This window comes from Desmodus rotundus, chromosome 1 (genome assembly GCF_022682495.2).
Source record: "Desmodus rotundus isolate HL8 chromosome 1, HLdesRot8A.1, whole genome shotgun sequence".
Classification (NCBI taxonomy): domain Eukaryota; kingdom Metazoa; phylum Chordata; class Mammalia; order Chiroptera; family Phyllostomidae; genus Desmodus; species Desmodus rotundus.
The window spans coordinates 205,753,963-205,765,979 of record NC_071387.1 but is presented as its reverse complement, the minus strand read 5'-3'; the positions used below and the strand labels follow the sequence as shown (position 1 = coordinate 205,765,979).

General features: G+C 46.8%; 1 protein-coding gene across 3 annotated transcripts in view; it reads right to left on the bottom strand.

Annotated features, from left to right (window-relative positions):
• NNT (nicotinamide nucleotide transhydrogenase) overlaps positions 1–11,039 on the bottom strand; it is a 76,281-nt gene extending 65,242 nt beyond the window's left edge. Inside the window, exons 1-3 of one of the 3 annotated variants that reach the window (XM_045204818.3) lie at positions 10,902–11,039; positions 6,157–6,360; positions 1,033–1,262 (exon numbers count right to left, since the gene is read on the bottom strand). In XM_045204818.3, the coding sequence (XP_045060753.1) occupies positions 1,033–1,262; positions 6,157–6,307 (381 nt within the window). In that variant the 5' untranslated portion in view covers positions 6,308–6,360; positions 10,902–11,039. Of the gene's footprint in view, positions 1–1,032; positions 1,263–6,156; positions 6,361–10,360; positions 10,590–10,644; positions 10,805–10,901 lie in introns of those variants that run through there. The other 2 variants (XM_053914728.1, XM_024571937.3) reach the window with 2 other exon arrangements.
• Between the last annotated feature and the right edge of the window lie 978 nt (positions 11,040–12,017).

The window sequence follows — 12,017 nt, the reverse complement described above, 5'->3', positions numbered from 1 at the left end:
TCCTAAGTCTATTTTGTAAGATCTCTCAAAAAGCTTTGATCCCTAAAATATACATTAGAATGGGTTACACTGATTTTTTTCTATTTTTCCTAAGCTCTTTTACTCTACACCAAGTTCTATCACCAAGTATCTATCTGTACACCTACACACTTCAAAAGCTCTCGCTACATTACAAGTTATCACCATGCCATACATTTTACTATTGATATTCTATAGAAAAAATAAACCGTGGTTTTGTGTCTTTTGCAAGAACCACAATTTAACCCTATCAAGATATTCAGTGGACTTTATGTTAAAAACCAAACAAAAAAACCTATCTGATTGATTCCTGAGAAATTAATATGGAAAAAAGCTGCTCTTTCCTGAAAAAGTGAGGAGCTTATTTTAACCTGGTAATCGTGCTCATCTAATCTATACTTCCCTATCTGCCTTGGTTGCAGAAGGCTTAGGATTCAACTTTATGTTCAACTCTGACTAAGTATCTATGCGAGATTAGAGATACAATGTTTCTTCATTTCCCTAGATGCGAGTAGATTTCTATTACATACTAAGATCTTTCATTAAAGTAAAGAACAAAGTAAGGCTACTCTCCACTCAGCCCAGTGCTGCTCTCTCCAGAACAATCCTGCCCTTTCTAAAAATAGCACTGACGTCGGTTAAATCACTGTTCCTTCAGAAGATCACTGTACATTCAGTCCCAAGAGGAGTCCCACGGTTTCTTTCTATTTTAGTAGCAGTTAAATACCTGTGGGGAGACATACGAACCATGGAGTGCAAATAACCCAAGCCAATTCAAAGGGAGCTTCCACACAGCAAATGTGAAGTGCAAGATCATTTTTTCTCTTCTCCTGATTAAACAGACCACATGGCCTGAACGTGAAGAATATTCCTAACAGGCAACCATTTCTTTGAGAAAAAGGCATCGTTTGAAACTATGAAACACTATACCAATAGACAACATCAGTTAATTTTTCTGTGGAAAGGTTTTGAAAAGTCAGCATGCCATAAAAAGAGGGGGAGAGAAATAATTACTTTGACCACCAAATCAGAGGCCAGCACTTCCTTTGTCCCTTGGATCTGGGCACCTGCTGCTCTGTAGTGATCATCTGAGAACTTGGAAGCTTCGCCAGCCCCCGACTCCACGACAACATTAAAACCCTGCTTGACCAAGGCCTGAACGCCAGCAGGAGACAAGGCCACTCGCTTCTCATTTTGGAAAATCTCCTTGGGGACTCCAACAGTCAGTTGCTTATATGGAATTCCTACAAAGTCAAACAAAAGAAAGAAAGACCATTTGGTAAAAAAAAAAAAAAAAAAGTTTCAATAACGGTTCGGAAAATGGATATGGGCAATCTGTTCAAAACAGACTATACACACGAATTACTGTGCAGAATGATGTTCCTCATTCAGAATCACAGTTCTTTGACCTTCTTTTGATCGATAAGAAGTTTTTATGTCCACTCGCCTGAAAATTCTAAATATTTTATTTAACTACATGCCTCTCTTCAAGGTACATGATAGCTTAGTTTATTCTTACAGAAAAAAAAAAAAACCCCTGAGTTGAGAGACCACTCACATGCTAACTCCACTCTTCAAATGAACCCTCTCGGGCTTATGGGCTCCTTGTTCTTACTCTGAAGGGAGACAGAGGAGCAATTAGCTGTTTTGAAGACCAACCCTATACTAGACACTGAAAGTTACCTTCCTGGCATTTTGGCCACAGGTCTTGCCTCAGAGATTCCCAAGTGCTATATCCTGAGACCTTACATTCTCAGCCATGACTCATTAGACCCAGGGATCCGCAGCTGGGTCAAAGGTCATAGTCTCCAGGCCAGACGTGAGAAAAACTGGCAGCCTACAAGACGATGGATACAAGAGCTTTGCCAGGGGACACTCTATGCTGGCCAGTGACCGCCCCCCCAATCAGGTTCTCTGTTAGGACGCTTGAGGGGAGACCCACAGAAAAGGCAGAGGGAGTAGAATAGTGTGGCAGCGATCGGGGAGCACAGCCGCGGGGTCAGCAAAGGGAGGTCGGCTCACATTGGTAGCAGAAATATCGGCCGTGGAGAGGCAGGGAGAGAAGGTTAAGTCACAGCTACGAAGTTCAGAAGGACATCCCCCTTCTCCAAGAAGCAGATGAAGGGCTCCCTGGGCTCCCACACTTCCCAGGAGTCCTTACACTAAGCCCTCATCACTAAATATAAGCGGGTGGGGTTCTGTGTGACACAGAGTTAAAGTACTTACATGTAACTCAGACCAGCTTTAGCCCAAGTACACAGTTTCTTCTGTTGTTGTACTCCACAAGTGGGCATAAACAGATTTTTTTAATAAACAGGATTTGCTTCTATATAAGTTTTACTAAAGTTTAGGAAATCTAGCAAATCAAATTATCTCTACAGAGTAACTTATCGAGACCTTAGAGAGTTTATGTCAACCTAAAAATATCTGCATTTGAACAGTCTTAGATTCCACAGTACTTAAGCAGTAATAATTGAGAGTAAACTCAAAGCAAATACATGCTGAATCTTACACTCTATTTGAAGGAGAGGAAAATAATAGAATATTATTAGAATAGAATAGAATAGAATTCTAATAGAATAGAATAGAATATTCCTGGCAAATATTTTAGACTGATGTACAAAACCAAATCACAGATACTTACCTAGAGTTCACTGATGTAACAATCTCAGACTATCTAGGCCCTACATACCATACGTCAAAGAACGTATAATCAAAGAAAGACAATCAAAGAAAGACAATCAAGATCACATTAAAAGGATTTAGGAAACAACCCGAAATGGCCAAATATGATAAAATTTAAGCATCGAAAAGAATAATTAATTGCAACATAGTAAAATAGATCCAAGGCCCTGGCTGGTCTGGCTCACCGGATTGAGCACTGGTCTGCAAACTGAAAGGTTGCCAGTTCGATTCCCAGTCAGGGCACATGACCGGGTTGTGGGCCAGGTTCCCAGCTGAGGGTATGTGAGAGGCAAGCGATCAATGTTTCTCTCACACATCGATGTGTCTCTCCCTCCCTTCCCCTTTCTCTAAAAATATATAAATAAAATCTAAAAAAAAGAGAGAGAGAGAGAGAGAAGACAACAATTTAAAAATAAAATACACCCAAGGATGTTAAAATACATGAGTTCGTGATGATACTCAAAAAAATAAATAAATACTTTGCAAGAGCGTCCTCTGTCAACTTTGGAGGACGGCATGTGTGGCAGGCAGGATAATGGTCTCCCAAAGATACCCACGTCCTGATCCTCAGAGCCTGGGACTATGTCACAGCACACAGCAAAGGAGAAGGGAACTGAGGTGCAGGAGGAATTAAATTTGCTAATCAGACGACCTTGAAATAGGGAGATTGTCCTGGATTACCTGGGTGTGCCCAATGTAATCACAAGGGCCCTTAAATGTGAAAAAGGGGGCAGAAGAGTAATTTGAAGATGGAGCCAGGTTCTCCCCGAGAGGCTCCGGAGGGAGCACGGCCCGGCCCACACCTTGCTCTGAGACCAGTGAGGGCCATTTCAGACTCAGCTTCCAGAAGTGTAAGACAATAAACTTGGGCTGAAGGAAGCCAGTTGGACTGTAATCATTTGTTACAGCTAGAATACTCACATAATCGAACCAACGGATTGCTACCAAAGCCAGTAGTAGTGGGAAAGAATCAAACACCTACCCCACCTTCCCACTGCCATCTCAGGGTGACGAAATAGTAGAGGGAAAGTTGTTCTCTATAGAAGAAGTCTGCCTAATAAACAAAGATAGAATGAGAGAATATCACCCATTTAAAACCTCGATGAAACCAAGGATTTAGTGAATAATCATCAATCAAACAGCTATGATAGCCTTTGAGTAAAAACCTGGTGGAGCTTCCTAATAGATGGATCGTACTGACAACATCTAAACTCACAGATTAACCTTCTGATACAATGCAGCACGTGGTACACAGCATCACTGGGGAAGCATTCTCGCCAGAAAAACCAACCCTGACTCTGATGCGGCCTCCAGATCTGGCTGAATGTCGCAGAAAATACGAGGCACAGGGACTGTTTAAACAATACCGAAACACAGCCAGGCAAACCTGGATGTGAGAAATTCTGTAGGGCGACAACTAAATTCTTCAAGAAATAAAATAAAAGGAAAAAAGAGGAGAGGAAGATATAAATCAAATGGGAACTAATGGCATAGCAAGCAAATACGATATGTGGACCCTGTTTGGCTTATTACTTGAATAAAACAACTGTGGAAGGAGGAAGGGAGGGAAGGAGGGAGGAGAAAGAAAGAAAGGAAAGAAAGGAAAGAAAGGAAAGAAAGGAAAGAAAGGAAAGAAAGGAAAGAAAGGAAGAAAGAAAGGAAGGAAGGAAGGAAGGAAGGAAGGAAGGAAGGAAGGAAGGAAGGAAGGAAGGAAAGAAAGAAAGAAAGAAAGAAAGAAAGAAAGAAAGAAAGAAAGAAAGAAAGAAAGAAAGAAAGAAGGAAGGAAGGAAGGAAGGAAGGAAGGAAGGAAGGAAGGAAGGAAGGAAGGAAGGAAGGAGAGAGAGAGAGAGGGAGGGAGGGAGAGAGAAAGAGAGAGAGAGAGAAAGAAAGAAAGAAAGAGAGAGAGAGAGAGAGGAAGAGAAGAGAAGAGAAGAGAAGAGAAAAGAGAAATTGAGAAAATATAAACACTGGAATTACTTTCCATGCTTTTCCATGTGACAATGAAATTGTGGTTTTATTAAGGAAAAAATAGAATGCTCTTCTTTTAAAGATTAAAAAGTAATTATCTAGGAAATAGTCCAGAATCAGAGACTGAAAAAAAGTAAGGTCTCATACATAGTCAGCACGGAGGCCTTGATGTCCGTGCCTCACTCACAAGGACAACTGTCCTGTCCTCAAGGCGGTCAGTTACTTTTATTTTATACACAAGTTTATCACACTGGACAATACAGCTTTCAAGAAAACTTGTGTGAACATCTGAAGATAACGCTGAGGACCCCCAGGCGCAGGTCTCCTGCCAAGGGTGACTCAGCACATAAAAGCAAGAGGCTGTGGCATCTATTAAAGGCAGACAAGAGAATTCCCAGGCCCAGGAGCTTAGGGCCCTTACTGCACAACAAGCAGCCCTGCGAAACTAAATTTAAAAGGGCCCCCAGATATCCATCCTGTTCCCCCACCTTAAAAGCTGAATGTCATTTTTAGTTGAGAATGTTGGCATCTGGAAAAAAGACAAAATGTCCAAGTGTTCCTGACCACTACACATGGCCACCGTCTGAAGTCTGGCCAGTGAGGTGCAGACAAGAGTGCCGGCAAGGTCTCTGGGTAGCATGCTCACAGGGATCTCTCTGACTGAGCTGAGAAGGGCCCCCTTTAGCCTTTCCTCCTTCTGGCCTGCACCCCAGAACAGAAGGAGGGGGCAGGGGTGGGCAGTTCAAGCCGGGAAGGCCTTGTAGACCACCAGAAGGCTCCAGATCTTACCCTGCCTGAGCTAGGACGCTAGCGAAAATTTCTGAGTAGAAGAGGGATGTCACACAGAGAACAGACTGTAGGGGGACAGAGGTAGACAGCACAGAGATCATTCAGAAGCGTAGTGCAGGAGTCAAGATGACAGGTGATGGGGACTGGGACCAGAATGGTAACAGTGCTGATGGGGAGAAGGGGACAGGTTCTTGAGACCAGGCAGAGCTGACCGGCACCTACGGGGAGCATCTGGGGCGACGCCAAGTGTTGTGGCCCAAGCACCTGAGATGAAGATGCCATCTGCTGAAGGGAGACACACTGTTACAGATGAATTCACACACTCAGTCCCTCCCTCCTGGGCGCAAGTGAGCCATTCATGGCGCACCTGGCCAGCACCGACTAGGGCGGGGAAGGAGCTGCCAGGAGAAGGTGTTACCAGGAAAAGGAGCTGCCGGGAGAAGGGGTTACCATGAACACTAACTCCCAGGGTTTGACCCCACTGGCTGGCCCTTTTTCTTACTCTATCGTCTTTCCTTCTCCATTAATACCGACAATCTAGAACTTCTGTACGTGGAAAACGTAAGAAAGTACTCAGAATCATCACTCGCTAGCACCCAGCTGTAGCACATGGCTTTTCCTTTTCTCAGGCATCGGGACATGATCAGCTCCCACGACTCGAAGGCTTGCCCCACGTACGGTGAAGTGAGACTTTACCTTGTTTTACAGGGGATTTACACCACAGCACCTGGTGAGTATGAAATGTTCGCAAAAACTCCTTCTTCCCAGGTAGAGCCTTACAGGACCCCAAACCGCTAAGTAAAGGACACGAACAGCCAGTCACCACAGTTTTCAGCAGGTTCGCCATGTTTCTACGAGCTCCCGGCCTTCAGGATCCCCGGTTTTCTTGAAGGTGAATCACTAAGAGGAAAGAGAGTAAAATATTTATGTGCCGAGAAAAACATACTTTCTTTTGAACATCAAAAACATAAAAACATACTTATCCAAAGACCTAGGAATGAAACAGTTCTATGTGGGCACCTACAATGAATTTCTTTGCCAAGTCTTTTACGTACAGAAGTTTGTTTCCAGGTCAGGCATTTAAAACGTGCAATCCACTTTCCCACTTAAACTGTAATTACAACTCACTATTCAGTTCGCAGCCTAGTCACATAACTCTAGTTGATCCTTAATGTAGCTGGAAAGTTAAAAAAAAATGCTATAGAGGCCAGTCTCATCTTACATGAAAGTTATTTCTAGGTCTGCATGTCCAGCAAAAATTGCATATAATGAAAGTTACCCTTGAATGTCCCTTAAATTGCCTGAAACACTGCTCAGTACAGCAGGACCTTGTTTAGACACCACGTCGTACAGAAAACACAGCTTCCCGCTCCGTGTAGCGGGCTGCTAGCTCATCCCGTGAAAACTCTCAAGCTGAGACTGAATGAAGACTCAGGTTTGCCAAGTGCACTTTGCAAGAAAATTAAACATGTGTGGGATATGACTCTGATAAAAAAAAAGAGGGAAAAATTCCAGTTTGTGCTTACAGATTAGGGTGTAACTAGGGGCTCTTCTGCCCCTGATGTTCACAAATGGCCACTTTTTGCCAGCTCTAGCCAGGCTGGGTGAAGTGTCATTGACCTTTGCTGTTACTGACCTAGGCTTCAGTGGCCACCTCCCCTGTGCTCCATAGCAGATTCCCAGGGGGTCATGGAAGGCCCCCCACCATCCAAAAGTTTCCCAACATTCCCCCATCCTTCTTTTTTTCTTCAAAATTGGGACGAAGCAGAACTCTATCAGTCAGGCTCAGGGGACTCCACCAGCTGTGCCTCACCGCCCCATCATGTGGGCTCCCGCGGTGCCCAGCACCCAACCACGGCACACTCCATAAACATTCCTCCAGCCCCCGGAGGAAGAAGGGTCTAGCTCCTTTTTAATTTCAGAACTGCTGCCACAACTCCCTGAAGCAAACCTCTTGCAAATACTGAGAATGGCAATCCTCGGTCCAATCCTGACCCTTCAGGAGTCTTTGATTCAACAACCCTGTACCGAGGGCCGGGTTTCAGAGCCACAGCCATGGGGAGCATCTGGAGAACCAAAGTGGGGCAGGTCACGTGCTCGGAGATAAGAAGAGTCAACAAGCGACAACACCACCACAAGCAGAGTGAGGCAAGTCCAAAGTTCTCGGAGAGACCAGAGGAGATCGTGTCCTCCTACAGAGCTCAAAAGGAAGGAAAAGGCATTTGGGATGAGAAGGGCAATAAGAACAAAAGCTGCGGCAGAGGGAGCATGAGAGATGTGTCCAGGCATGCAAACAGAAATATATACGAATAATTCTTTGTATATATTCTTTGTATTTGAATAGATGGTTTTATATTTTCAAAGTGTTTCCACATATGTCATTTCCTTCCAGTCCTAAAGCATTCCTGAGTCCCATAGATATTCTCCTCATTCATTTATAGGTCACTTCTAGGTAAGTTATTCATGGCCAAGGATGGAGAGCAAGTAAGTTCAATAGTCAGCCACTCATTCAAAACAGTCCCTGGATCTATGCCAAGAACCAAGGGAGATACAGAGGGAGATGGTGTCCTACCGTTACCAATGACCTAGTCCTCTCCTAACCCTCCCACTTACCCCAGCTCCCCAACAACCACCGTTCTCTTGGGCCTGACAAGGCTTGCCCAGACCTCAGCAGCAAAGAAACAAAGCCAGCTACACGAGAGCCCAGGTACTGTCTGTCTGCCACTCATGCACTGTCTGACCTGTGCCTCAGTCTGCTCGTCTGTGAAAGGGGCCTAGGAAAGCTGGTGCATGAGGATCGAGAAATCTTATGATCACCGTAGTTTGCCCTGTGTAAGGCACTCCCACATGTAATGCACACCCACATTTTTGGCTCAAACTTTCAGGGGGAAAAAAATCTTTCATTTAATTTTTTAATTCAATTTGTTATTAATTTACATTGAGATACTTATTTTTTATATTATAAAGGAATTTTAGCATTTATTTTTTTAACATACGGTGCAAAAAATTGTACGTAACAAATAATTACAAAACACAAGAACAGATACAAGGTATTTCAGGTACTATCCATGTATAACACACATCCTTATTTTTCTCTCAAAAATTCGAGCAAAAAAGTGCACATTATACACAGCAAAATACGGTAGATGAGATCTCGCAATGCTTTAGAGCTGAAGCCCTCCTGTACGGCCTGGAGTCTGGAAAGGCTCCCTTTGCCTACCTGGAAAATGGCATTTCAAACTTGAGCAGGTCCCTGGCACCAGAGGTCAACAGGGCCAGAGCCTTCAGAGGTCAATTGCTCCCAAAACTTCCACTTGATTCAAGTTATGAACATACAGCACAGTCAGTGATCAAGAGAAGTTTATTGTTGAGAGCAGTCCTAAGCCTAAATCAAATACAAACAACCCTGAAAGATATTCAGAGAACCAATATTTGAACCACATTACCACAGGCTGGTACTTGCTACCAAAGATCGTATTCCATTGTAATTGTCTCATTTTCCCCTCTCTTCCCATTACAGCTCTCTGCTGGTTTATTATCCATGTGCTTCTATGGCTTTCCAGCAACAGGGGAGGCTTTACAAGTCAAAATTGAAATAAAAGGCGGAGGTTAGTATAGTATCCGTATGGCCCCTTTCATGGAAGCTGTCTGGGTAACTACCTTCCCTCATTGATACCTAGCTCCTTGAGGGCAAGCACCTGGGAGAGAGAGCCGAGGGGCTAAGAGAGTGACCTGTGGACTGGAAGCCCCCATACCGCAGTGTACTGGCTGTATGGCCTTGGCAAGTTAGACACTTAACTTCTCTGTACCCAACTTCCTCATCTTTAAAATGGAAATAATAATAGCACCTACCTTGTAGGGTTGTTGTGAGCTAGTGTTCTCACTTTGGCACTACCTCTGAGCCCAGTGCTTGCACAAAATAGAGGAAACCAACAAGTACTTTCTGACCCAATGAGTGAATAACCAGGGCTAGGCCCCCTGAAGCCTGGGGATCTGTGGAACACAGTTTCAGAGGAGTTTCAGAGAATTTCGTTTGAAAATAAAATGCTATGTAGCCTTGTGGAAAACTATTTCCATCAGCAAAGGTAAGCCGCCTGGGCACACTTGATGATGAAAAAGTAATCCTAAACGGTCTGTCCATTCAGTTAAAAAAAAAAAAAAAAAAAAAAAAAAAAAAAAAAAAAAAAGCCGAGATTTGCACATTACAGGGGCGCGATTGAGAAGAGGGGCGCATTTCAAATAAAAGTAACCACGCAAACCCCACGTGTCGGAACGGAGCCTGTCCTTACAAAACTCCTTGAAACAGATCCTTAAGGACTGCCCAGCATCGTGGGGCGAATAAAGGACGCCTGCACCCGTAAACAAGTCGTGCCTTTGCAGCGGACAAACCAGCCAAGGACGCACTACCCTACTGAAGTTCAGACTAGCCGGCGGCGTGACCTTGCCCAAACCCACCGGTTACCGCCCCTTGCCAGGCAACTAAACTGCCTTCAGCTGGCATCTGCCTGGGACCGCTATTTATAACCTTCCCCCGAAGCCCATTGGCGGAGGCTGCAGAATGTCATTCCGCCCCCGAAGTTCGAATCCCCCGCCTGCCCCCCCGCTGCCTCTCCCTCCCGGCAACCCAGCCCCGCTCTCGGCCGCCTAGAGGTTTGCCCGAACCACCGTTAGCCCTCCCCGAAATACACTCACTATTTCCCCTCACCGCCTCTGTCTCCAGCCAGTGACCCACTCCGAATCCCATTAAGGTGCAAGAACAATTTCGGGGAGTCCAGCCGCCGCCTCTCTCCTGGTGCCCCCCTAGCGAGAGTCCTCGGTGACCTCCCGCCCTCCTCCCAGCTGGCTGGCCGAAAGGATCCCGTACAATTCCGGCCTCGCCCCGGTGTCCCAGGACCTGTACCTGCACAGCTGCCGCCTCGTCCCCCGCTGTCTGCAGGGACCCAGTTCCCGAATCCACCTCCCACCCCCAGCAAGAGACCAGAAAGGGCGCCCAGCAGGCACGGTCCTGCTCCCGGCCGCGGAGCCGCGCGGGCCGGCACCCGGGTCCCGGCCGACCCCGCCCCCTTCCCCTTGACAGGTCTCCTTCCCCGAGGGGCCCGGACGGTCGCCCGCAGCCCCGCGCGCCTCCTCCAGCCGCGCTCCCCGAGATGCGCCCTGGGCGCGCGCCCGCGCCGCCCCGCTCACCTCCGCGGGGAGGCCCGGCCGTCGCGGGAGGTGCTCAGGGGACCGCGAGGGGACGCCGCGCTGGCCGACCCGGGCTCGGGCCCCGCGCCGCTGAGCCTCCAACCCGGAAGCACAGCCCCAACCCGGCAGCGGCGGCCACGTGACGGCGGCGCAGCCCCCACCCGGCCCGGCTGCCCGGCCGCGCTCCACGGCCCCGCACGACCCTGCGGCCCTCCCGGCCCGCTCCACCGGTCCTCTGGCCCGCAAAGCGACCTCACCAAATACCCGCTCTGAGCGCCAGGGCCAGGTACGCCAAAGGCCCCCCGCACTGTCAGCGGTGGAAGCCGAAAACCCTTTGTCTCTTCTTTCCCTCGGCCCCCTGCCCCGCCTCCGCGCTTTCCCACTGCCAGTCCCTGTCAATCAAACCTGCAGCCAAGCCCTGCGCTGGGGTTTTCAAGGCTGCATTTGACCTCTCCCTGGAGAGCCAGTTACAAACTGAGATTTCCTCTCCGGTGTCCCACCAGAACAAATAAGAGGATAATAGAACTCCATTCTTGGTACCCGACTTTCCTCTACCTCGCCAGGAAAAATCAGACTTTCTGTAACGGGATAGGACCAAAAGAAAGTAAGTGGAAAGAAGCCAGGGGCCGGTGAAGAGCTGGAAGGGTTGCGTTGCTTTTCGATGCTGGCCAAAGAGGTAGAGTTAAGTTCCTCGGAAAAGATATCGGGCCCAAAACTAAGCACAGTCTGCGAACTCGTTATGCAAAGGGGAGCCCGGAGAAAGCTGTGCGCCTAGTTAGTATTAGTACCCATCAGCTGGAGAGGGCCCTTGGTGGGATGCTCAGTGTCCTGACCAGGCCTAGGCTGATTTCAGCACGACTCTTAGAGCACTCCAGAACTCAATGACTTAATTGTTCTTTGCACAGAGTTCTGTTACTTAATCTGCCCGCGTCTTCTGGTTCAAAGCTGGAGGAATGAAATACAGAGTATGAAATAGCACATCTCCCCTAAAGCTGAATCACCCAGCATCTGGAAGGTAGGGCACGGCTTTCTTACTTTAATTGAAATATCTAAGGTGACCAAAAGAATGGTGAATCTAAAACAGATATTCCATATTCTTGAAAAGAAATATATTGCAGAGAAACACTTATGTGGAGGACATCTCTTGTGTTTAACCTTCACAAAGGTCATTCAACTAATAGGCCCTCACCGCCCTCCAGACTGGGTAAAAGATGGTCCCTGTCCTCGAAGAGCTCACAGAGGGGAAGAGACGCGGCCAGGTGTTTCAAAATAGTAGTGAACCATGGTAAGTGCAACCATAGGGACAGGTGCAAGACGCTGCAGGTGCAATGCATCAGGAGTAATTGGTAAGGATTGAAACTAAGCGCTCCTTT